The sequence below is a fragment of the Podarcis muralis genome, chromosome 2 (assembly GCF_964188315.1).
Source record: "Podarcis muralis chromosome 2, rPodMur119.hap1.1, whole genome shotgun sequence".
In the NCBI taxonomy this organism is placed as follows: domain Eukaryota; kingdom Metazoa; phylum Chordata; class Lepidosauria; order Squamata; family Lacertidae; genus Podarcis; species Podarcis muralis.
The window spans coordinates 82,530,128-82,556,413 of record NC_135656.1 but is presented as its reverse complement, the minus strand read 5'-3'; the positions used below and the strand labels follow the sequence as shown (position 1 = coordinate 82,556,413).

Sequence of the window (26,286 nt, the reverse complement as noted above, 5' to 3'; positions counted from 1 at the left end):
ACATTTGGAAGGTGTCCCGGCAACACGTAAATAATTATAACTTCCTCTAATAGCAAACACAAGTGGTGAGTGCCAACAGGAATGTTGCCAACAAAGGGCGGCTGGAAAAAGGAAGGAAGCAGCAACATGCTTGGGACAACCACAGTTTACATAACTACAAGACCCCTTCCTTCCAAAATATAGCCTAATGTGAAGATGAGCAAGAACTGTCCAGAAGCCATGGAAAGCTTATCGTCAAGTTCAAAAAGAAAAACAGGGAAGTGGAAGGCCCTGGTTTAAGAGGATGGAACAGAGTACAGTGGTAACTCTGGTTACGAACTTAATTCGTTCCGGAGGTCTGTTCTTAACCTGAAACTGTTCTTAACCTGAGGTACTACTTTAGCTAATGGGGCCTCCCGCTGCCGCCACTGCACCATTTCTGTTCTCATCCTGTTCTTAACCCAAGGTACTACTTCCAGATTAGCGGAGTCTGTAACCCGAGGTACCACTGTACTCTTGTTTGGAGGTGAAGCTACATTGCAGTATTTTGTTGTAGGGCCTACTGTTTCTAAATTTTAATGCTAGATAATGAAAACATACCACAAACATAGGCAACCTTTCCAATGTTAAAAAAGAGAGAGTATTAAGTCGTGGTAAATAATATAAGGTCTCTGCAACACAAGTGAAGCAACCAAGAAAAACTACCGGTACTTTAGGCCCTGTAAAGGGCTTCTTGTATGCCCAGTAGGACTTTTGATGTCTTGCTTGCAATGGAAGACCACCCCGCTTCTGATTCAGCGCAGCAGCTGGAGACTGCAAAGCATGGAATTAGTCTGGCAATTCTCTAAAATGTAGCCAAGGCTACATATGCTATGACCTTTAAGTAATGTAGCAGGGAGGGGTGGGGGGAATCATACGGAAAATATTTATACAAAGTGACCTTCACGTTATTTGCAAACTGGCATTCAAATGCATTCCATTTTATCTGTTAAGATGTATTTTAGTCAGCATTTTCCAAAATCAAAACACATCTTCGAATCCTGCTACTAATGAGTATTTTAAACTTAAAAGTTTTAAATGAAAATTAAAACGTATTAGCTTCCACTCAACTTCTATCCTTCAACATTCCCTCCTGTCTCGTTATGTTATTATCTTACCTAATAATTTCCAGAACCTCCAAAAAGGGAGAGAAGAAAAATAAATCCCAACAACTACCCTGACCACAAGGGTAGTTAGGAAATTCTTGATTAAAGTCTCATGGAATGTATGGCATTCAGAAAATTCCAGAAATCACTGTGTCCATTGAAAGCTTTTTATTATTTCACAGCCTGTCCTAATGGTTCTTCATTTTCAATGCTCAGTTCATTGAATGGTGAGGACTTTTGATAGTGGAAGGACCAATCTCTTAGCTATCAGTGCATAGGCAAACTCGGCCCTCCAGATGTTTTGGGACTACAATTCCCATCACCCCTGACCACTGATCCTGTTAGCTAGGGATGATGGGAGTTGTAGTTACAAAACATCTGGAGGGCCAAGTTTGCCTATGCCTGCTTTAAATTGTTTTAAGTTGGGGGGGGGGGTTGGAGAGAAAGGTCTTGACACCAATAGTACACTTTTCTATTTCTCTTCAGATCAGGGCAAATCACTGGGAATTCTTAAGCAAAAATTGTCTAGCGCTTCAGATGTACTAAATGACTCTGGACCAAATCTGCTAGAAGAAACAGCGCAAGGTATTGCGAATACTGCCACTTGTAGGAGGGAGTCTTATTTTCATTTAAAATACATTTTCAAAATGAGTGCCCAATTTTAAGGAACTATCACCATATGGTAAAACTGGGATTCACCCATCCAACATCTATGGACTTCGCCATAAGATTCAACAGCACTTACTTATGGAGCTCCTTCTCCTGTCGCTGAAGTTCACATGCAAGCAAAGAGTTCTCCTTCTTTAATGAAAGGCATTCGGTTTCAAGAACAGTCCACTCCTTTCTCAACTTTTCAAGTTCACCTACAAGCAAGTAATGCTATGTTACCCATTAAAGTGGACTGAAAATTGGGGTCTTCAAAGGTGTTCGAGTAACATCTGCAATTATTCTAAAATATCTTTGACATAATAATTATATGCCCAGTTTGTGGTGAAAATTGAGGCCAGTCTTCATAGTGACACATTTAATTCCTTTAAACCTGACCCACCCAAATTAGCACTACTATATGCTAAACTAATTTTCCACTGAAAGCCATTCACACAGTTTCAGGAACTACCAATAGAGAGGTCACGGTGCTAAATAATTACCAAATGCCACAATAAACAGGAACCTAGAAACTGCCTTCTACTGAATTCAACTAGCTCAGAAATTTGTCTACACTGAGTGGCAGCAGCTCTCCATGGTTTCAGAAATGGTGGAATCATAATCACACCAATTTACTAGAAAATATAATGATTCAACTTCAGAGGACATGGAAAAAACCACCCTAAAGATAAGACTTTACAACAATGCAGGTACACATGCTAGCAGAAATCTTAAGGATTTTATCAATGATATTATAGATCGAAACAGCTGGTTGTGTATAATATTGTAGTCATGGAAACAGATCATTCTGAGTTGAGAGATAGCATTTGTTTGATCGAGGCAAACAATTAGAAGCTTGAATGCATTGTGAAAAACACTCATCAGTGCAATTAGCACAGAATGAATGAAATAATTCTGGAGAAGCCAGTTGGACATGGTTATGTTAAAAAAAAAAAAGAAATCTCACTGTAAGTAATTAGCAAAAAACAATAGACCATTTTGTTCGTGCAGCTTTATACGCATGGAACATTAACACTGTAGCACAATGTCATAACACAGTTAGATGCTATATATTGTATAAGCTGGTGCTCTGGTGCCTTGTTTTCAAATATTACATTATAAAGTTTCAGCAGCATTTCATCAGTTTTGATTTCTTGCAATGGTTCAACCCAACCAACAGAAGTTGGGAGTCAAGATATTTCAAGGATGATATTTATAGTTAAATGAAGGTTGCTACACTACAAACCTGTTGCTGTAGCTTGCCAAACCTTTAAGATGTTTTCAGGGATTCCAGATAAAGTGTCTGCATAGCATGGCTGTACGGACAGATCCCACTGGTTACTGCTGAACCAAAGCCTACTAGAGACTACTTTCTGTCACAGTCACATATCTTCATCTTGCTGCATCAGTGGACTGCAGAAGCCCCTAAACTTATATGTGCCATTTAAATCGCAAAGGACAAAGGACTATAGGCATATTCTTCCTAGATCAAACTAAGAGGTCCATCTAGTGCCATACCTTGCAACCGGGTGGCCTCCTCTTTCTGCTGATCCTCACACTGCTGACATCGTAGTTGAAAACTGGCTTGCAGACTGACGATTTCTTTCTCGTATTCTGAAGCCTCTTTGCGCCACCGCTCAAGCTCAGCCCTTACTTTCTGTAGCTCTTCTTGTAAAGCAGCAACATCTGTTTCCCTTTCAGACGCAGCCTTCTCGGCCACTTGTTGCAGTAACAGCATCTCACTCTGAGCACTAAGCAACTCATTTCGAGTACTGGAGATCTCACTCTCCTTTTTCTCACGAAGACATTCAATATCTTCCTGCAGCTGATGCAGCTGAGCTGTAAACATTTACAAGAAATCAGATTTTCTTAAGGAGGTTGGGTTGGCAAATTCATGTCAGCCATTTGGAGCTCTATAAATGGAAGCTGACTGAACTTTAGCACTTTACTTTTAAAAAGAAGTTAAGAAAACAAAAGAAAGATGGGTGTAAGAACCCGGCTGCAAACAGACTGGCTATGCTTACGTGTAACGCTAAACCATGGTTTAGTGCTACATGCACAAACAAGAATGAGCTTGAGAGAAGCATCAGGCTCATGTGCTACCACCTTCCTCTCCTCCACATGCATGGCCGGGGAAAGTATTTGGGCATAATTTTTGACCCACTTTCCACTGGTTTGTTGTGTCATATGAATCAAAGACAATGTTTTTAATTCAGCATTTCTGGCTTGTATGTAACAACAAGCCAAGTTTTGACAAAAGGTAACTGAACTTTGTCAAAATCCTCCCAGATGAGAAAGACAAGCATGTGAGTCTGAGATTTTGCTCAGGTTCCTTTCCGCTAATGCGCACAGTGATAAACTGTGGGCATAGGGCGGTATATAAATTCAATACATAAACTAGTTTAGTGTTATATGCAAACCAGGCCAATGATTTAATTCCAACACTTTTATCATCTCATGAAACTATTCCTAGATTAGATTCAGTTTTATGTTTTAAGTATTTAGACAAATTGGAAACAAAGGACAATTAATCTTTTGGCACACAATGCAGAATTGGGCAAGCTGTCAGACAGATCTCATCCTGCCTGGTTCATAAATTTGTCCTAGCATTGCTCTAATTCTGGAATGTCTGCATCTTAAGCTCTATCTTCTTGACCATACAGCTAAAGATGTACAGTGGTACCTCTAGTTACGAACTTAATTGGAGGTCCATTCTTAACCTGAAACTGTCTTTAACTAGAGGTGTACTTTCGCTAATGGGGCTTTTTGCTGCCATTGTGCCGCCGGCACACGATTTCTGTTCTCATCCTGGGGCAAAGTTCTCAACTCGAGGTAAGTCTTCCAGGTTAGAGGAGTTTGTAACCTGAAGCATTTGTAACCTGAGGCGTTTATAACTTGAGGTACCACTGTACAGTCTGCTTGAAATTCTGAGGAAGGGACTGGGTAGCCAAAGCCTGCTGGCAACAGAATGATGGAAGGAGAGGCTATAACGTCCTCTCACCTCCACTCTCAGAAAGGAATTGGTGCTGTTAACCTACACCAACCCATGCTCCTTAACAGTGCTATTTTTAAAAAACCAAAACAGTAGTTCCTTGTTTGTTCCAGCAGCAGCTGATCTCATCTCCTGCAACTAATCAAAAGTGACTGCTGGAGTATATTAAAAAATGCTGTTTAAATTCGGGGTGGGTGGAGATACGTATTCATAATCTCAACAGAATTTAGTTTCACTTTCCCAGAGTGTTGGTTTGTCATGTTGTCTGTACCAGCAACAAATGCACTTTGGTTTAAAGCAGAGGTGGAGAACCCCTGAAACTTATCCGTTTCAGGCGAGAACCACAAGTTTGAATGTAATCCTTAACTGGAGTTCTTTAAAAGTGAAACAAAACTCTGGTAATGTCCTTGCCATATTCAAATGCATCATCTGCATCTTTTCTACTAAATCTTTTGCATAAGGGTGTTATACCTTGGAGAACTTGGATTTGCTTGGTGGATTCTTCAGCTTGCAATCGATAAGCTTTTCTCTCTTCTTCTAACATTGCTGTAAGTATAACGACAGGATCTGAAGTTTTGCTCCATTATACTTACCATTTGGAAAACATTAGAAATTAGTTTTTAGTAGCTCATTAAAATAATGTCAGAGTCCATGTAAGTAAATCAAAATATTTAAATAATCATGTTACACTGCTAGCTGTTAATACATTTTATTAAAGCTTTTTTTAAAAAAAATGCTTCCCTTCAATGCATCCATGATATTACCATGTTATGGAACAAAATGAAATGGACAATAAAAAAGGCTTATTTATTTCCATTGCTTAAATTAAACATTCAGATTTATAGTTCAATCCTATACATGTTTACTCAGAAGTAAGCTCCATTGAGTTCAGTGGGACTTACTCCCAGGTATAGGAGTATAGCTTCAAGCAACTCCATGGGACTTACTTCTGAGCAGATGTGTGTATGATTGTGCTGTGATTTTTTACCCTTCCATCATATGGAGAATATAAAAATGCCCTATGCATGTATCTTAATAACAATTGTCAGACTAAACAGATTTAACTATCTGTTTGGTCGCTAAAGTATTTGGGCATATGATTTCCTGGGTACTCTGCAGATTTAAAGGAATCTTCATCTCACCTTGCAGTTCAAAGCATTTTTGTTTACTTGTTTTAGCTAGCTCTTGGGCTTCAACCAGTTCCTTGCGCAGCTGCTGAATTTCTTGTTTAGTCTCAGTTTCAGATTGTGCACCCTGCAATTCATCTGCTAAAAGAACATTTTTCTTTAAAGTATCAGTTCTAGCAAATTACCGTTACCCTGCGAAGACAGGATCTTAAAAGAGTCATGCAAAATTAGTCAGCTACTCATTGCATTAGAGAAAGGTTAGGCGATAAATTAAAACATTGTTAGGAAGTCAAATATCAATACACTCTAGCCCTGCATGCAAGAATAAAGTTTAAATCCACATGAATAATGTAGGCAGGCAATTCAAGTCACAACATATTCTGTTGTGGCAACATTTCAAATATGAGCAACTCTTCATAAATACACTCAAAGCGGTTTGGCATTTCACTGCTGATGCTAATTTTATTCTTTCATTTATTAATTTTTTTTCTAGAAGAATGGTGTATTCAGCACACCAGATACCTACTAGAAGACAAGGCAAGGCTTAGTAAGGCTGGGGGGATATCCTTGGCTTCCCCTTCTATACTCTATACCCTTCTATAGGCAGAAAGCAGTGGAATCACTAACTCCTAGGCATACCAGATCTTTTAGTTGTGAGAGAGGGGTGTAGTCTAGTTGGGAGACATCTTGGCCCAAACTGCACCCATCGTTCATGCATTTCCAGAATGTCCTGGTACCTGCAGTAAATAATTCTGACCTAGCCAAAATCTTTTACAGTCTGAGGTGTACACTTCTCCCCTGGCTATTGCTGCTTGCCAGCACCAAGGCTTCTATTACTCTGTAGTTTGAATAAGCCAGTCTTTACACACAAAATGTGTCAAACTTTGATAAGGAGAAAGTTGGGGGTGAGAAATCGGGATGCACTAAATGACAGGTTCAGCAAGTACCCCAAAGGCATATCCAAGAATATTGCTTATTTTCTTTTCAATCATAGCTGAATAGCATAATTTAAGGCCACAACAGAGTAGACTAAAACAGATGAAAACTCAGAGAAACTTTCTAAACATCTGGGAAGGCTTGTCTAAATAAGGATGTTTTCAGCAGGTGCTGAAAAGAATACAGTGAAGCTGCCTGCCTGATTATCAATAGATTATCACAGATAATCTGGTCCCAAGTTGTTAAGGGCTTTATAGACAACATTCCATGCCACAATGGACCAGTGTGTCTGGCTCTTAACCAAAAGGTTGGTGGTTCAAGCCCACCCAGGGATGGCTGGGGGCAGGATTCCTGCATTACAAGGGGTTGGACTAGATGACCCTCGAGGTCCCTTCCTACAATTCTATGATTCTATGACTAATAGTAACACCAGTAGCAGATCGGCAACCAGTGCAGACCTCTGAGCAGTGGCGTAGCGTGGGGGGTGCAGGGGGGCCGGCCGCACCGGGCGCAACATCTGGGGTTAGGGCAAATCCATTGGTTAGGAGGCACAAATCCACGGGTTAGGGGGCGCAAATTACTTGCCTTGCTCCGGGTGCTGACAACCCACGCTACGCCACTGCCTCTGAGCATTGCCGCTTGATTAGCCACACATTATAAATAAGTAAAGAAGTAGAGTGTTTTAGGGTGCTCTTTCCTGATAGACAGAGGTATGAATTCACCTGATGCTTTCAAATGTCTGAATCCTAAAACTGAGCAGCTGTTAATGTGGTTTCTTCAGTATGTGTGTGGATGACAAGGAGGAGACTTGCAAACTTAGGCAGTGCCTGCTCTTTTGTCACTGTGTTTTAATGAGTAGGTGTTCAGAAATGGTACAAAAAGGTAAACCTGATTTAAATGTTATTTAAACTGATATTTTCCCCTTGTTGATACAAAATTGCCTTGAATTAAAGTCATCCATACATCATGATACACAGGAAACAAAAAGAAAGTTTTCTGTTTCTGATTTCTGTGTTTTCATTTTATGTCGGGTTTATACATAAATTACTAACAGTTGCTTGGGTGTTTATTTTAAATGAATCAATGAGTCTTGCAGTTCATTATTTCATTTGGTGCCCCAAAGGACATCTTGACGAGCAGTTTTGTTGACAAAGATATGAGAAAATGAAAAATTCAGAAGCATGCCTCCCAAGTAGAAATGACTTCATAGCATTAACTAAAATCTACAGATTTTTACAGAGACGCTAAAAGGAATCTAGTTAATCTCAGCAACTGTAGGAGAAAATGTGCTCATCTACAAACCAAGAATATATAAATTCTAAACTATGCATTAAGGCTACAATCCTATGCGCAGCTACACTGGAGTAAGCCACACTGAACTTAGTGGGGCTTACTTCTGGAAAACATGCACAGGATTCAAAGTTGCGCATTGAACATACATCAGTGGAGGCATCAGCAAGAGCAATAAAAAATATTGACTGTAAACAGAATTGTTACCCAATACTAAAATATTTGCATATTACAAAAAAAAAATCCTGACAAATACCATCTGAAACATGAAGAAGACAGTAATTTACCTTTTAAGAGGGCAACTTTAGCAATGGGTTCATTTAGTTCATGGTCCTCCATCTGAGCATCTAAATGAGAAAGTAAGTTATTTTAGCATTCTGAGAAACAAATTACTTGAATAGCTGTGTCATTCAACATTGCAGCAACACAGAAAAACTCATCTGAACAAAAGGAAGTATGTAAACAGTTTTATCTAAACTTTAAATAGCCCCCCCCCTTTAAGAAATCCTCTTCTGAGTACTCATTACTCAGTACATAAAAGTACACAAACTTATGCTCAAAATGTACCTGTAGTGTCGTCACTGCTTTTCTCCTTGCTTGGGCTAAGAGTATCTGATAGTTCAGCTTCTTTAGCTTTTGCTTGATTTTCTGTAAAATAAAATTAAAATTTGCTTACATTAAAGTATACAGGTATCTCAAAAAACATTTTAACACCAATTCAAGCTGTATTTTTCCCTGATAAAAGCCCAGAGGTGAAAACAAACAAAAATCACAGTCGTTGAAAACCAATGTTTTCTTATGCCTTTGCACTCCCGTTCCCAACTGGATTAAATATCCCCAGGTCACATATTTAATACTAAACAATCCAACACAGGATGCAGTTGCCTCATGCGTAGTTCAGCCTTTTGTTTGAAAGTTGTTCTCTGGCCAGCTGGAACCCAGTGTAAAGTTAGTTGCTTTGTTCACTAATTCTGGGATCAAATCAGGAGAGAGAGACTCAGAAAACCATTTCCAGAACAATACAGATATTGTGACATGGTAGAAAGAAAAGAGCTATTAGGAATGAACGCTGCTTTGTAGCAAGTTACACTGGGTAAGGAAAAACATTTGCACAATAAGATGCTTCATAAAGAGCAGGAGTATGACTTTTTAAAAAGCTCCACTATGTAACCATTTAAAAACAACATTATGCTTCTGCATCCAAGAAGCCTTGGTGAACCTTGAAATTTCTGTCCTTTTCACACATTTGTATATCTAGTGAAGCTTCAAAAGTTGTCTGAAGCCCCTAGGACTGACCAAAAGTTGGGGCCAGTACGGAAAAGCTGGGGGGCTCAGTTGTGAAAAATGTCCATTTTCTATACTGCCACTGGATTGCTTATTGATTCTTCTGGATATTTCAGCTGGTTTGGATATAACTGGTCACAGTATCCTTCTAGATCAACTTGCCATGATGGGGACATGGGACATTGTGCTCAGCACCCATCTGACTGGGAAGTGCTGCAATTTGGTGCCATGGTACTTGTGCTATGGTGTTCCACAAGGCTCTATTTTGTTCCCATGTTGTTCAAGAGCTACATTAAATTGCTGGGAGAGGTTGTACAAAGTTCTGCAATCAATTTAGACATGGCACACAGCTCTCTCGTCTTTTTTATCAGATCCAGGTGCAGGTGTGGACAACAGATGCCTGGAGCCAAGTAACGGGCTGGATGAAAGCTAACAAACTGAAACGCAATCCAAACAACACTGTGGTACAGTTGGTACTGGCCTATCAGAGAAGAGATATCAAACTGGTTTTGAAAGGGGTATTCTCCTACATACAATCCTATCTATAACCTTGTACACTTTTGATCTCCAGCCTTGTTGCGGGATGCCAGGTGTCATACCATGCAACATCTTTCACTAGTTTCAGCTGAGGCATCAGCTATATCTCCTTTCCTGGTGCAGATGGCCTGACCACAATTATATATCTAGTATATCTTGTAACATCCAGTCTAGATAATTAATGTTATGCATGGGATCCCCTTTGCAGAATATTTAAATACTACAACTGGTGTTAGAATGTAACAGCTAGATTATTAAATTAGGTTAATCCCAGATAATGAACTATGCCAGTGCACTTGGTACAGAGTCTTTACTATCTTCTAGCACCAGGCAATGTCTGTCCTGCTCTCTCCTATCTTTAATGCTTTTAAGAGTAAAAAATGGCTCTTTACTGGCTTGCACCATTTTAAATTGTTTTGGTGGCTTCCTTTACTGTTTTGGTGCAATTTTTCTGACTTAACATTTGTTTTTATTTTTTAATGTTAGTTTTGGTATTCCAAGTCACCTTGAGAGACGATAAGGTGGAATTATAAACAAATATAGCAACCATCAGCCTTAATACAGGTGTGCTAATGAAAATACTTTACTATAAAGGTACTAAAGAGACCTGTCAATCTTATTTTACAATATAGTATGTTGAAATCCTAATAAATTTCTTGCTAGCCCACTATTGTGATTTTTCCCCCTGCAGCAGCAGGAATGCAACTCATTATTTCCCTATATGGTTATAGAAGAAACAGCTGGATCCTCTGTGCAAAATCTTGGTGAGTCATCTGAGACACAGGCATTTTAAAAAGCAGTTTACCACCACTGGGTTTCATTCTTGATTTTAGACTATTTTTAATATATACTTTATAAGGGTCAGTATAAAATAAACAATACCAAATGTCAGGAAAGGCTGAAGACAAAGGGCCCAACAATATGCACAAGGATGCAAAGATCCACTTAACTGGCTCTACATGCTCAAGGAGAACTGTATTTATGTTTCTTGAACATCATCTCCTTAAGATGCAGGGCAAAGGATTCTGCAATCAATGGGAGCTGCAAAGCAGCTTGTGGTATGACATGGGGTAATTCAACAAGGCCACTCTCCTGGGTGCAAACCCATGGCCACAAGATCTCAGACCCTATGATTACCTTGCAATATTTTTCTAGATATTTCAAAGTCATTCCACAAAATATTTCACATTCCCAAGTAATGGAATATTTTTAAAAACCTAGGTTATGGATTTCAATATAGGATACTGTCATAGAATTCTCTCAAAGTTATTACCTGCTACTTCAGTATGAAAGGAGTCAGTCCAATAACCAATTGTCCAATATTAAGTTTAGTATCAAAGGAAGCTGCTTATATTAGGCTTGCCTATTTATCTATGTAGCCTAGCACTAGAGGAGATTTAACCTGGGCTCTTCTATACACAAATCATTTGCTCTCTATAGCAGGCATGTCCAACCAGTAGATCGGGTTTTCCTCCCCCAAAACAGATCAAGAACTTTGGCTTCCCCCCCAAAAGCTAAACAACTTTGGTCAATCCAATAAGAGGATTAATGCCAGTTTTTTTTAATAGTGGGAGTAGATCGTGGTCTCTTGGGAGTTGGACATGCCTGCTCTATAGGAAAGGCATTAGTCTATTCCCTTTTATAGCATTATGCTATTATATCAGTTCAGTTTAAATGAAATTGATTCTACGTGACACACTCACTTTGTTTTACCAGAATGGCTTTTCTTTACCTAGTTTTCGTCTCATTTTAAAACTATATGAAGTTATTTTAAACTTCATGACAGAATGTTTTTTAAAAAATAGAATGCATTACACATCAATGAAAAAATAACTCGCCATTAAGCAAGATAATGCTGGCATGCAAGCATTAAATTACACTTGAGTTTATTGTCTGCATTCTTTTCCAAATATGGCATGCTACCTACACTTTGCACAAACAAGAACACACTGGAGGGTGATTGCATACAGGATTTGAAAACGGGGATTTTTCAAAGACGGTAGTTTAAAAATCAAAGGATACACACTTTGAATTATGTAAATTTTGATTATCAAAAAGTGATATATAGTTTGAGGAAATCCACAACAGCAAAGTTTAAAAACTTTGAATATAGTTCATGTTGAGCAGAAAATTCTATCAATAATTTACTGCACATGAAATCTTAGAAATGCCATGACTTCACAACTAATTACAATTTGTAACAGACATGCTTTTGAAGTGACTAAATTTCCTTTTTTTTCTGAACTGGACTGAATACAATTCCCAGGTTAAAAGTAATAAGATGCGAGTTAAGTCTCAAATGCGCATGTTTCAAAACTCTTTCCATTCATATTGTTTTCTAATACAAAAACTGGTATTGTTATATTCATTTACTTGGAAGTAGTTTTTATAATACACCAAGCAGTAAGGCTTGGTGTATTATAATCCCTCAAACACTCCTCACACTTGCAAAACAAATTCCTAAACACAGATTCAAACATTTGCTACATGCCTCAAAAGCAAATTAATAAGTCTAACCTTTCAGGATCTTTGTTTCATCCACTCGGGAAAGATGTCCTTCGTCTATGAGCTTGTCTGGTGAACAAAATAAGGGTTACTATCCCAGCTCAAACTATGCAAGCATTTCTTTGTACACGTCTCTAATACACATTCCATGACCAAATTTAAACATGGCAACATTACCTCACACTTCTCTGTGCTGGAATCAATGGAACTTTTTCATTTTAATCTTAATTATCTATGCACAAACAAGATGATAAATTAATAAGAAAATGTTGCCAAAGATTTGAGCAAGCCCAATCTACTGAACTGAAAGTTGATTTTGAAATTAATAAAGACATTTATAAATTCTACAACAGAAGTGTTTTAAAACCTGGTATTAAATATAATTTGCAAGCAGTGAAAAGTATCTAAAATTAAGTTGATATTGCCGGAGGGGTGGGGGCGGTTCTCCTATGGAGCCTGAGAGTGACCTTATACCCACACAAGTTAACACTATGGCTGAATTCACCTACAGGAATATACTCCTCTGGTACAGAGGTCTTTTTTCTTTGTGCCTAACATAGATATGCATTATTAACACTATATAGTGGTCACATTCCTTTACCAGGAAGAATAGTTTTGAAAGCTGGTGCTCAACTCTTGCTATAACAGTGTCCAGAAGTGAGGGGAAAGACGAGAAATTCTGGAAATGTTTTATACTTCTAGTGCACATTTCCTGCAACCCAGCTATTGCTTTACATTGCTGAACTTTGGGGAAGGCGCAGGGATTGAATATATCAGGCGCCCTTCTTATTAGTTGGCAATTGGTTGACAGCACACCGGTATTTAGACTGGTGGTGTTTCTCCAGTAACAATCCCCAATAAGACTTGTAAGTGGGAACTACAAGAAGATTGGATGAGGGCACACAAGCATGGTGGCCTTGTGCTTTGTTAGCGAAATAATGAGGCAAGTGGGGGGAGAACCACAAACACAGACTAGGCAAGAAAATAAAATTAAGTTAACATGACAACGTGGAAAAATCAGACTAAGAGGCCAAAAGAAAATATCAGTGGAGAGAACAAAGATAGGAAGAAGAGTAGCAAATTAAGGGGTCAAAGAAGAAGAGGTAGCACAAGACAGATGTGGCAGAAAATGAGATCACACATTCTGTACTATTCTGAATGGACAAAAGGAGGAAAATAAAATGGCATTGGAGAGCTGAGGAAATAATGGTTTCAAATGATTATTTTATGGTTAAGTAAATGTTATTCATTTTCATCATTTCATGATTGCAGCATTACATCATGTATAAACCATCTTTAGCAATCTAATCTCAGGGTTTTCATGTCATCTACCAACTCAGCCTTAAACACTTTTTCAATTCAGATAGTTCATGTTTATTAGATGAAACTTTATTACCACGTAATCAAGCTGTAAGACACATCTGAGTGCTATAAATGCCTGTATGAATCTCAATTATTTTATCAGGCACTAAGCAGCTCCACCTGCATTTTTACTTGATAAACTTGATAATAAAAGGAAGCCTGCTCAGTGCTACTAAGCAAGATAAAAGTAAAGGCCTTTTTTCATGGATGAGAGAGTAATGTCAGAGCAGAACATACTTAAGAGGTGACTGATTCAGGGCTTTTAAGATAAGCAGACAGACTGATGAGAACTAGACTGCATTTCATACTATGGAAACAGAAACTAATGTTTGAGATTTATGTCATGGATCACTGACAAGCCTTTTCTATGAAAATAAAATCTGCTCAAAATAGGTCAGCTAATAAATATATAGGACTTCCGTGATTACAGAACAAATTGGTCACTAATTGTGAGGCTTATATTCTATCTAAACTTGCATATAATAATGCTATGCTACTTAGAGGTAACCATCTTCCCACTGAAACAACAAAAGCTCTCTTATCTTTTCTTACATGTACCTGACAGGGCGTAACCATTTAATACTTCAGGTAAAGAATTTCAGGGACCTTCTTCCTCTGATATATACATATTTCAACCTACTGTATCATAGCAAGATAGTGAGCATTAACTGTGTAGTGCTTCTTTCCCGAAAGACCAGTTGGTGAACTTGTGATCAATACATTGTTTTTCAGTTTGGCTGTAACCTAATATAGATTATTCATATTAATCAGTTCCTTAGCCATGACGTCAGCCATCTCAGATTACCAGATCAACCTTCCAGATAAAGTCCATTGTCTCTGGTCTAATCTGAGTGATGGCTGATCCCCAGGGTCTGAAAACGTGACCACACATTTTTAAAAACATATTGACAGTAGATCTACTGCCTTACTGACTACAGTTTCTTGAAATAACTCAGCAAAATAATATTTTCCTAACATAGTGTGTTTAGCTAGAAGTGTTCTTAAAGAGTGAACCACCACCCCCCTTATAATATTAGAACTTTTCTTTCTCATAATATTAGAACATACAGCCATCCAATGAAGGTAAATGGTGGGAGATTCAGGATAGCAGGGCTCTGACCACCAGATACTGGTGAGCAGCAGCAGGAGTGCTTCTGCCCTCATATCCTGCTTATGGGCATCCCACAGGTATCATCTGGCTGGCCACTGTGGGAAACAGGATGCTGGACCAGATAGGCCTCATAGTATATATATTGTGTGCACCAACCACAAGGGTTAGTTGAGACCCCAATTCAACACTATGGAAAACAGTCTGCCTAAGTCTCAGATGCTTCATGAGCTGCCAAGTTTGGCTTGGGCATATTTCTGAACCCACTTTGTTCATACACATACTATCTCTACTGGAAAACAAAAGCCAGTTATAACCCCCCCCCCCTTTTTTTTTTTGGCAGATGAGGATGAGCCCTGCCAAGTTACAGGCAAATAGGCCAAATGTGATTTTTTATTTTTTATTAAGGAAACGTGTAACACCTATTTTATTGGGGGCATAATTAGATGAAAATTGTAAGCAGTGTCACCATTTCTGAAACCTCAGATCCTGCCAGAATTTGAATAGTTGAAGTGGTTTTCTCACAAAGGCATTGCGCATAAACCCTAAACTATGCCTTAACATGACGTGAACAGGCATTGGATTCTTACACTCTTCTTTTCCTTCAGTGAAGCCACAATGAAGAAACCGAAAGCTTCCATAGTTCCAATGTGGGTTAAAAAAGAAATTTATTTTCCCTGGAGTTTGGTGGGCAATAACTGAAGCTATGACATAGGTCCCCTTGGGTAGGAAACCCACTGGATGGGGAGGGGAGAACTAAAAAAGGATTCACTTTCCAAGTAAAACAATTCCCTCTGATTACATGGCTGACCTGTAAGTCACAATGGTAGTCTTTGTCTTCTCCCCCTTTCCCCATCACCCTACACTGCTGTTATTTCTAACCTAGAGACATTGTTTGTGTCTTGAGAAGACACTTGTATTCAGGACCTTTTTTGTCATCTGAATCACCAAGAGCTTCCTGATTCAACTTGTGCCTCCTTAAAACCGATCCCTCCTTGCCTCTGACAGGTCCAAACTTAAGGTAGCCCCACTGCTCTGGGGACTCAGAGTTTGTCCAAATCCAATGCACACCTCTAACATATATCCTGTTGTAATAAACAAATGGCCTCAAGCAGACTTACAGCAAAGCTAAACTATCAAGCAAAATAAAATAAATAAAAAATAAATAAAAGCAATACTCAAAGCCTCCAATAAAAAATAAATAAAAGCAATACTCAAAGCCTCCTGCTTTTCTTTCTCGCACCCTCTCTCCCCCTCTCAATAGCTGCTGGAGAAGGGGCAGATGGCTTTTGCCAGAGGTAAACCAATACCTTGCAGAGAGCTTTGTTCCTTCCTCCTTCCATCTCTTTGAGTCTCCCTCTTGTTTTTTCCCCTTCCTATCCTCCTCCTCTCCTTCTGGGCTTCCCCCAGCCACATAAAATTAGGCTAAGGGCCACAGGTGCCCCACCCCTCTTTAGCAATCTTGCAAAATAAACAAGATGTGAATTCAACAAAACCATCTTTGAAACCGATGGTCTTGGTTATAGGAACTATATAAATATATATTTTTAAAATTAAGATTACAAATGATAAAAACTGTATTTAAATAACATTTTGCCCATATGTAATATGGGAAAGATTACATAACACAAACCCAAAGAGAAAATGAAGAAAGCAGAACAATAAGCACTGAAATCTATGAAGAAATTGAGGATGTAAGTACATTGGGGAAGCTACTTCCACCCCTGCCCCACTCTACCCCACCCTTTAATGCCACTCCAGTGCATTTTTGTTATCAGCAAATATGCTATATTTAATTTTTAAAAGCCTTCATGGAATACATAATAACGTGATAATAGTCTTGGAATGATTGTTATCAGCAAATATGCTATATTTAATTTTTAAAAGCCTTCATGGAATACATAATAATGTGATAATAGTCTTGGAATGATTGCAAAAAGTTGGAAAACTGAGGAAGACAAGGATGAGGTACACAAGAAACTGTACTGAACTACTGCCTTTCTGGAGCATGCTGAACATTTATTATTATTAATTATTATTATGCCTAAAATATTGCTTTTTCCACAACACTCTCCTAAAGACGTCCAATGGAATATATCCTTCTCACTTTCCCCAAGCTGCCTGTAAGCTATCCTGGAAACTCAGTGCCAGGAAGAATTTGGATCCTTTTAATACACTCCAATCATTGTGGTATTTGCGCACCAGAAACTTGCTGATTTACTTTGAACAATTCTAGTGAAACACTGAAAGGGGAAACCGGCACATCTCCCCTATGATCATATGTGAGATCTCCCTCTTCTATTTGCCCAGCTCACTATGGAGGGATGCATGAAATCTCCTCCAGCTGTAACACTGGAATTGTAGAAGTTGGTCAGCCCTCGATAAGTTGAGTGAGAAAATTCACTTGAGGCTTGCAGTCAGCTGTTTCAACTAGATTCACTATGCTCAGGTTATGTCCCCATCTGGATTTCCCCATTCCACTCATGATTGCAGCCTACCTTTCCATAATACTATAGCAACAACTATCGTTCTGTTCTGTTTTTCAGAGCACTTCAAAAATATAACTGTCCCAACCCTAGTACTGAATATATGATACTGTTCTTATAGACTTTTTAGTGAATGTGATGAATGCTCTGTACTCACTCTGGCACTCTATGAACTGATGAATAAAAGTGCAGTCCCCTCCACTCTTTGAAAGAAAGTGCTCTAGTAAAGAAAGAAACACCTTTTAAGTTCATATCTCCATCTTTTTGAGGGCTCATGACAAAATGTATAAGCCTCACAGACATCAGGGAAGGGAGGAGAATTTTTCACCAAAAGGCACAAGAAAGAAAAGGGGAGACACACACCCTCAAATCCAAAGGAAAAGCACCAGTGTACTATAGAATATGTTGAAGGTGTAAATATACAAATTTGTAATCTGCATGTTTACATCTTCAAAATTTACAAGCCTCACAATTTATATTAATGTACGTTACTACCGGTGAAAATTAACCTATACCAAATCCAGATTGTATCAACAAGGCACTTTCTGTTGTAATACAAATACCTTTAGATTTAAACATTTTAAAATTGTTACCCAACTCAGAAATTGGACACAATTTTAAACTACCTTCAAATTACTGGGTCTCAACAGCTGGACTTAATTCATAACATATAGTAATTTGTGAAGTTGGGTATGGTTAAAGTAAATAGCTGGAAAGGATTATACCTGTTGTTTAAGAGTTGTAGTTAAAAGGATATTTTCAGACAGTTCCTCGAAATAGCTTTCATCTCACTAATGTCTTACACAGGGGTGACAAACCCTCATTTTGAGGGCTTGACATGGTCCCCAAAGCAAAATTTCCTGACCCCACTGACTATGGCATCAGGAACAAATAAATAAATAAAGTAGTGCACTAGGGTGGGTGGCGCCCAGTGTCCTGATGGGGATGGGAATTGATCATCTCTAGTAATCAGATCAATCATTTAATAAGAAGTGGGGTTGTGTGCCTGTGTGTATATCTGCCTGCATGTGTGCACACACGGATATGAGTATCTGTATGCAAGAGTGTGGTATGCCCCATGGAAGACTGGCCATGGGTGAATGTGTCCCTTGGGCCAAAAAATGTTAGCCACCCCAGTCTAACAGGTTAAAATTTCTAATCAGTTTAATCTGTATTATATACATTTTCCAAAGAAGCTGTTAAAGTGCCATTTTAGTCAGAAAGGAAAAAATAAGACCATCAAGTGTGTTTGGTTCGGAAATAATTATTTATCTAATGCCCCCTGCCACCATAGAATTTCGTTAGTGAGTGAGGATTCTAGCCTGGTTTCCCATGCCCAAATCAAATAGTTGCCATTTCGCCATCCAGACCTCAATGTATATGCATACTGTACATTGTCCAAGGCTTTTGCAAACCTCAAAACAAATGTTGCTTCTGCACATTTAAGCTTTGAAACAAAACTGAGTCCATTTGAACAGCATTATCAACTGCATATCTAGGATCGGACAACAGGTCTCTCAGTGTCCCACAAAGGGGCCCCATAATCACTTACTCTGGTGATGGAGGCGGCCCTCTTTCCCTGTGATAGGAAAGCAGCAGCCCTCAAAAGAATCTGTCCTGACAGTGGGGCAAAGCTCCCATGTAAGATGATGTGCACAGTGCGGGGAGCAGATGTTGTGTAAATGACTGAGAAGAGAATGGCATCATCCATGCTACCTAGGGCAGAATCACAAGGGAACTGCCAGATTACAAAAAGTGGAACCTGAAGAGTGGGAGAAGTTTTGAGAAGCAATAAGCCCCACTCCATTCACAGAAAAAGAGTAACGGTACAAGACCCTGCGCTATTACAGGTCTACGAGAAGACTGGATTGGGCAAGCCCAGGTCCGTGTTCATGGATGAATGGTAGTCTCATCTGTTTTCTTGTGAAAGCTCTGAAACTCAGGCTACCAAAGATAAAGAAAAAATGATATAGTGCAAAAGAATTTGTTAGGGAAACTGAGCTGGTTGTGGGAAGCAAGGAAACAGTATAGCAGAAGGAGATTCAGTTGAGCAAACTGAAGAGAAATGTGAATGTCAAGGGACAAGTAAAGTTAGGAACTACAAGAGAGGAAAGGTGGGGAAGGGAATGCTGGCAGTACGAAAGTAAAAGAATAAGTGGATCTGCCTGACAAAGGCCTAAAGAGCAAACTGTAAGCAATGAGCCCTTGTGAGTAGAAACATTACCAGATCTTTATCACTTGGTAACTCACTAAACATCCTGCCTTCTGAGACTGTGGATTTTTGGCCAACAAAGCTGTGGAAGAAAGCTCCACAAAAGGAATAGTTAATAAGAGCTACTGCTTGTCAATTCCAAGTAAAACATATCTCCACAGAGATCATACAAGATGATAAGATGACTTTGGCCTGGTTTGGACATAAAAGGAACCAGAGTTTGGGGGACTACCATAAAATACCACCCTCCCACTTTTGAATGCAAATTCCAGCCACCCTCTTCAAACTGGGTTTCACATTTAATATTATCTTTTCGACAACTGTGATTAAAATGAAACCAAGGTATGCTCCAAAACTCATTTTGAGACCCTGTTTTCAATCAGGTTCTCAAAATGGGTAGAGTTAAACACCAGGATTAATTGCAACTAGGGTTAACACTGGTCACACAAGACCAAATTAGATAAAAGGAGGCAGTGGGAATTTGCATGCAAGAAGAGAGGAGGAATGGAATCCTGCAGTCCAGTCCTGATATCTTGATTCCAGTGTTATGTTCTAACTGGGTTTTGTTCTGATCACTACAGCTGATGAGGCAAGCCTCTAGTCTGTTTTAAACATGTCTTGCTTCTTTAGATGTGGCAGTGCAACAGAGTAAATTACATAGAAAGCTACAGGTGTCCAAAAGGGTCCTCTGCATTCCTCAGATCCTAAGAGGGAAGTTAAGCATTTCAAAAGAAATGAGAACATTGTGTGTACTAATGTTAAAGGATAAGTTAGGAAGTGATCGTGCTTGCAAATTTAGCATCTTAAGATGTGAAAGGCAGCAACATTTTAGAGTTAATTGGCAAGCAAAGCAAAAGATTCCAGGGCTGCGATCCTATACATGCTTAACTGGGTGAAAGTCATATTAAACTCAGTGGGATTCCTTTTGAACAGGCAGGTATAAGATTGCCCTGCAAATTAACTTGGGCACCCTTATCCATTTTGGAACATACTACATTAATAGTACCCTGCAAAGGACGACTGAAGTTTTCATCATTTTGATTTATTTTGAGGCAGAAACTTGACTTGTTTTTTTTTTAAGTCTCCAACCATCATCAGAGTTAAACTTGAAGAGCCATTGGCATTATTGTCCTGAACTGCCATGTTGATGTATCTGCTTTTATTACTGTAATTATTTTCCTACAGTGGATAGATATATTTTACTGATCTACTCTGTTACTAAAGTCTCACTAGTATTGAAAACTTCATGCTCCGGCTAATAGTAGTGTATCCATGCAAAGGAATGTCTAAAAATACAAAATTTAGAAGCCAACACCAAGTGTTTCTTCAGTAATATTTTAACTTACTTTTTGTTGTAAAAATTAGAAAAAAATATTAACACAAAACAAGCAAATAACCAAAAATAAAAAATAAAAAAACCACCACCACAAAAAAGGCAGTCATTAAAGATACTCTACCTTTTTCAGCGCTCCCATTAATTTTAGGAATGAAGTCATCAACTTGTATGCCTGGAATTAACAAAGGGTATTAATTCTGAATAAGCAAAGTATTCTGTAGATATGGGTGCTGACTTTCTATATTGCTTAGGACTGATTAGAAGCAGAGACACTCCATTTTCAGGTGGCAAAAGTGAGCTGGGCATTTGGGCTATTATGGGGGTTAAATTTCAAGGGCAGGGTTGCAAATCTCACCAGGTCTTCCCTAGCTCCTTAATGGACCAACATTTTCAGTTGCTCAGAATGTCCTCAGAATGAGTGCCATTGTGAGGGGCATCTGATGAAAGAACCTTGCCCTCCTCACTGGCAGCCACCACTCATCATGCCCCTGAATGCTCCTTTGGATAACACTCATTCTGAGGGTATTCTAGGGCGTTTCAGTTCATGACTGTAGTTACAAGAACATGGGAGCAGCACTGCCGAGTTTCAGGCCCCCTGCCCTTGACATTCAGGAACAAAGGAAGCTGCCTTTTACCAAAGAAAACCAGTTGTTCATCCAGCCCAGTGCCAGTCAATTTCACACATTGTCAGTCACTCTCTAAGGACCTTTTGCAAAGCATATGCTATGGTCACCCCCTGAGCTATTTGCCCCACATCTCACAAAAAAAAACGCAGTTCAGTTTTGCTACCCAGTTCAGTCAGGAACCTTCCACTAAATATGGGCCTCTATTAATACTTTATCCTTCAAGCTACTGGAAAATAAGAAATAATCTCAATTTCCCTCCTTTGAGCAACAGAGTTCGTCATGTATCACAAGTGCCAAAATCAATATACCATCCCAAAAAAATTGTTAATGATGTCATAATTCTTCCTTAACTGCATCACTAGAATTGAAAAGTTGCAATAGTTCACCTTTTGTGTTGGGACTTTTAAAAAACAGTGCCCTCTACTGGTATTTTCTTGAAACCATGGTTTATCAATAATCTAGAAAATAAACTATAATAAAACTAAAGGCATCGTTTTCAAACATTCTTACAGTCTGTGATCTATAGCTCATTCAACTGCTCTGCACGATAGAGGTACAATTTAATAATCAAATTTCAACATTAAGCAAAATACTTTAACATCAGACCTACCTAAGCTGTTGTGTTCTTTAAGAGCTTTCTCCTGAAGATGTTCTAACCGGACTGCAAACAGAATTCCAAAAAAACATATATTTCACAGTTTTAAAGAAAAAAAATTATGATAAAAACATGTTTGAACTACTGGACTGACCTTGTAAAGCAGTTAGCCGTTCATTGGTGAAGTCATTATCTGCTTGCAAAGCCTCTATTTTTGCTTGAAGCTCTTGCTCTCTCTCTTCCATCTCTTCTATTTTGTGCTGCAATTCCTTTTTCTCAGCCTGTCCCTTTTGCTGGATTTCTTCTTGTCTCCCTTCAGCTGCCTGTTCAACACCATGAAAAACAAGCCACAGATCAGTACCTATGGATGGCGATTCCAGAAAAAGAATGAATGCAAAAGTCATGTTAGTTCTGGAACCAAAACGTGCGGTTAGAAAGACCGACTGTACCTTTAGTTTGTCAGTGAGATCTTTCATTTCATTTACAGCTCCGTTGTATTTGTTGGCCAATTCCCGCAATTCTTCCTGAGTCCGTTCGTTCATTTCTTTCAAGTGAGTACATTCATCTTCGGTGTTGCTTAAGCTTCGCTGTGAGAAGAAAAATTGCACAATGAAGCCAAAAATCTATTGAAAGCAGAAACTTTTATGTTACTCTGTTTTTAAGATTTATTATAACTGTGCAATGCATGAGAATTATAGCAACCATTTCCCAGAGAAATGTGCCAGACATCACTTCAATGGCTCTGCCGAGACAGGCCAGCCCCATCAGGCCTCCTCTCCTTCAGCTGGGGACAGCCATTCCAGAAGGGGGGGGAGCTGGGAAGCAGAGCTCACTACATCAGCTCTGCTATGGCAAGCCAGCTCCATCAGGAATCTCCTTCCACAGCTGGTCATTATAGGAACAACTGTTTAGAAACTGGTGCCTGCATTTTCATTTTCATTTCCTTCTTCCCTCCCTATTCCTTTCCCCTTGGGTGTCGTGCTTTTTTAGAATTTGCTTTGATCGTATGTAAGCTGCTCTGGGGGACTTTTTGGCTGAAGAGTGGAGTACAAGTGCTCTAAATGAATAAATAAAATTACTCAAAACGTTATTTTGCTAAGCATGCTGCCCTTGCCCTCTCCCCAATCTCTGCGGCATTCCCTCCAATCTGTTCTAGGGGTGATGCACGGGAATATCTGTTGCACAAGCAGAAGACATTGTGCAAGCTCAGTGTCTCCATTGGATTCAATCCTACTCTTCTAATCCTAAATACAAGGGGCAATCAGTTTGAGTACAGTTTAAATTTTAACGGAGGTGTGCATAGTGTGAATTCAACTTTAATCAAAATTGCCCCGCCATTTTATGATCTTTATGCATATGCAATTTTATGGGTTTTTTAAAAAAAAAATTAAAGTGACAGTTCAAGTCATTAGTACGAGCATACAAAACAAAAACCTGAACACATACCGTATTTTTCGCTCTATAACACGCAGATTTTTTCTCCTAAAAAGGAAGGGGAAATGTCTGTGCGTGTTATGCAGCGAATGTGTGGTCCCTGGAGCCGAAAAATGAGGCAAAAATCAAACCGCGCTTCAGGGAGAAGGGAGCTCCGTGAGAGAGGAAGTGGTGGCTTTCCTGCATTCTGCCTCAGGGTCTTACTGCCCACCCTCCTCTGTTTCGTTACTGTGTTTGCTCAAACGGAACAAAGAGCAGGGAAAGCCCCTCCCCTCCAGGCAAGTAGAGGGGAGAGCAGAGCGTCCCTCGTTCTATCCTCTCCCTGCTCCGGAGGGAACAATGTTTGTGAAGGGAAGAGAGATTACAGGTTCGGCTTAAAATTCTGATTTGACTTCCTGCTTTTTGTTTTTGGAGACACACAGCATTCAAATATGCTTTCTTCCATTTAAAAGGATGAAATCCTTAAACAGTGTTTTGCCTGTAAATTCATGCGATCTGGAAGATTACAGTGTCTGTACCTCTTAAGGGATGGCAAAGCTTAGGTTTCGCTGCTAAATAGTTCTTAATGCAGTTAAAATGCTTTCTTCTGTCATGCTGGTGGGAGGGAGAGGGAGAGAGAGAGAGCGCAGGCTGGCTGGCTTGTGTGGGTGGGTGGGGGGAAACTTTTGCCTTCCTTTCCTCACGTTATAGCCCTCTCCTGCATTCTTAGCCTTCTGTGTTTTTCCTTCCCTCCCCACTTAAAATGTGGTTACAAAGCATGGATCCACATGGATCCTCAGGATCTTTGCATTGGGTCACCCCAAATTCACCATCAGAGCACACAGCATGTCCATGGCTACAGCCTGCCCCCCCAAAATCACACACCCATTGTTGCCTGGGGCTGCAATGGTGCAAAAACGTGGTTACAAAGCATGGATCCACATGGATCCTCAGGATCTTTGCATTGGGTCAGCCAAAATTCACCATCAGAGCACATAGCATGTCCATGGCTACAGCCTGTCCCCCCCCCCCCAAAAAAAAAATCATGCACCCACTGTTGCCTGGGGCTGCAATGGTGCAAAAACGTGGTTACAAAGCATGGATCCACATGGATCCTCAGGATCTTTGCATTGGGTCAGCCAAAATTCACCATCAGAGCACATAGCATGTCCATGGCTACAGCCTGCCCCCCCAAAAAAATCACGCACCCACTGTTGCCTGGGGCTGCAATGGTGCAAAAACGTGGTTACAAAGCATGGATCCACAGGGATTCTCAGGATTTTTGCATTGGGTCACCCCAAATTCACCATCAGATCACATGTCTGTGGCCACAGCATGAAGCACAAAAATGATACGTCCACTGTTTCATTCAGAATATTTTTTCCCTTGTTTTCCTCCTCTAAAAACGATGTGCGTGTTATGGTCAGGTGCGTGTTATAGAGCGAAAAATACGGTACCTAAGAAAAATGCACAAGTCAGATACATACATTCCAAGAAGAGTTGTTTGAGCAGGGAGAAAATACCACCCTAACTTTGCAAGAGAGAAAACCCTATTTTAAAAAGGGTTAAATCTCAGAGTCAGGAAATAAATCTCAAGACAAGCAAAACACAGCAAATAATAATAAAAATGTTGACATATTGATGTTTTATTTTCATGGTATGGTGGCAAAACCCAGTTTCAGGAACATGGCTAAAATGCAAATGATAAATACCTCCACTTCAGAGAGTTTTCTGACCACTTCAATTTTTTCCTGAAGGACCCGCCTCAAGGACTCTTTGGCAGTTGTCTCATAGTTATGCTTGTCTTCCTGTAATGCTATAAGCTCCTTTCGCAAACCATCTTCTGTTTGATTCTGTAAGCAGAAATGCAACATGGTGGAAATCTTAAAGCCACATGCTCATATTACCATTTACAACAGTATTACATTAAGTTACGAAAATATTTCATCCATTTTAGGAATTCACTAGGGTTTTATCCTAGGAAATTTGGTATTCCATTAAAAGTTCCCCACCTTGTCCCTCATGATGTCTGAAACATTCTTACCCTTTTTCGAATGCTACATTGTCTGCCATTCTTGACAGCAGTTTTACTTCTGAGAAGTCATGTCAATATACCATTTCAAACTGAAGCTACTATGCTTGTGCTATGCAAAATTCTAAGGTTTTTTCCTCATTAAAAAGAAAAAAGAAAAGGGGGGATGTTCCAGGGATGTAAGAGAGAGGTGCAGCCATAACACTGACTCCTTAACCATAGTTAGTGGCCAGGAGCTAACTTTGGAAATGCATATTCCCTTCCTTTTCAGGAAATAGTCAAACCTCGGCTCCGAAACAGCTCCATTTTTGAACGATTCAGCTCCCGAACGCCAAAAACGCGGAAGGAAATGCTCCAGTTTTCAAACGTTTTTTGGAAGCTGAACGTCCGACATAGTTTCCGCTAAGTGCACAATCAGAAGCCATGATTCGGTTGTCAAATGTTTCGGAAGCTGAACGGGCTTCCGGAACGGATTATGTTCGACAACTGAGGTTTGACTGTATTAAAGACACACGCATATGTAAACTATGGTTAAAGAAACATCAGCAGAGACCTTAACTGCAAGGTCTCTGCTGATGTTTGCTTAACTGCAGATAACACTAACCAAGGCTCCAGCTTAATCAGGATTTAAATAAAGCATTACAATGTAATTTTAGTTACAGATAGGTAGCCGTGT

General features: G+C 39.4%; 1 protein-coding gene across 20 annotated transcripts in view; it reads right to left on the bottom strand.

The window, feature by feature from the left end:
- Positions 1–26,286, bottom strand: part of SLMAP (sarcolemma associated protein) — a 93,837-nt gene that overhangs the window by 12,769 nt on the left and 54,782 nt on the right. For 4 of the 20 annotated variants that reach the window (XM_028719120.2, XM_028719122.2, XM_028719119.2 and 1 more), the window contains exons 9-21: positions 25,291–25,431; positions 22,615–22,752; positions 22,320–22,488; positions 22,181–22,231; positions 21,066–21,116; positions 17,554–17,616; positions 12,453–12,509; positions 8,682–8,762; positions 8,402–8,461; positions 5,904–6,029; positions 5,233–5,307; positions 3,288–3,608; positions 1,870–1,987 (exon numbers count right to left, since the gene is read on the bottom strand). In XM_028719120.2, the coding sequence (XP_028574953.2) occupies positions 1,870–1,987; positions 3,288–3,608; positions 5,233–5,307; positions 5,904–6,029; positions 8,402–8,461; positions 8,682–8,762; positions 12,453–12,509; positions 17,554–17,616; positions 21,066–21,116; positions 22,181–22,231; positions 22,320–22,488; positions 22,615–22,752; positions 25,291–25,431 (1,451 nt within the window). The remainder of the gene's footprint in view (positions 1–1,869; positions 1,988–3,287; positions 3,609–5,232; positions 5,308–5,903; positions 6,030–8,401; positions 8,462–8,681; positions 8,763–12,452; positions 12,510–17,553; positions 17,617–21,065; positions 21,117–22,180; positions 22,232–22,319; positions 22,489–22,614; positions 22,753–25,290; positions 25,432–26,286) is intronic. The other 16 variants (XM_028719124.2, XM_028719121.2, XM_028719126.2 and 13 more) reach the window with 9 other exon arrangements.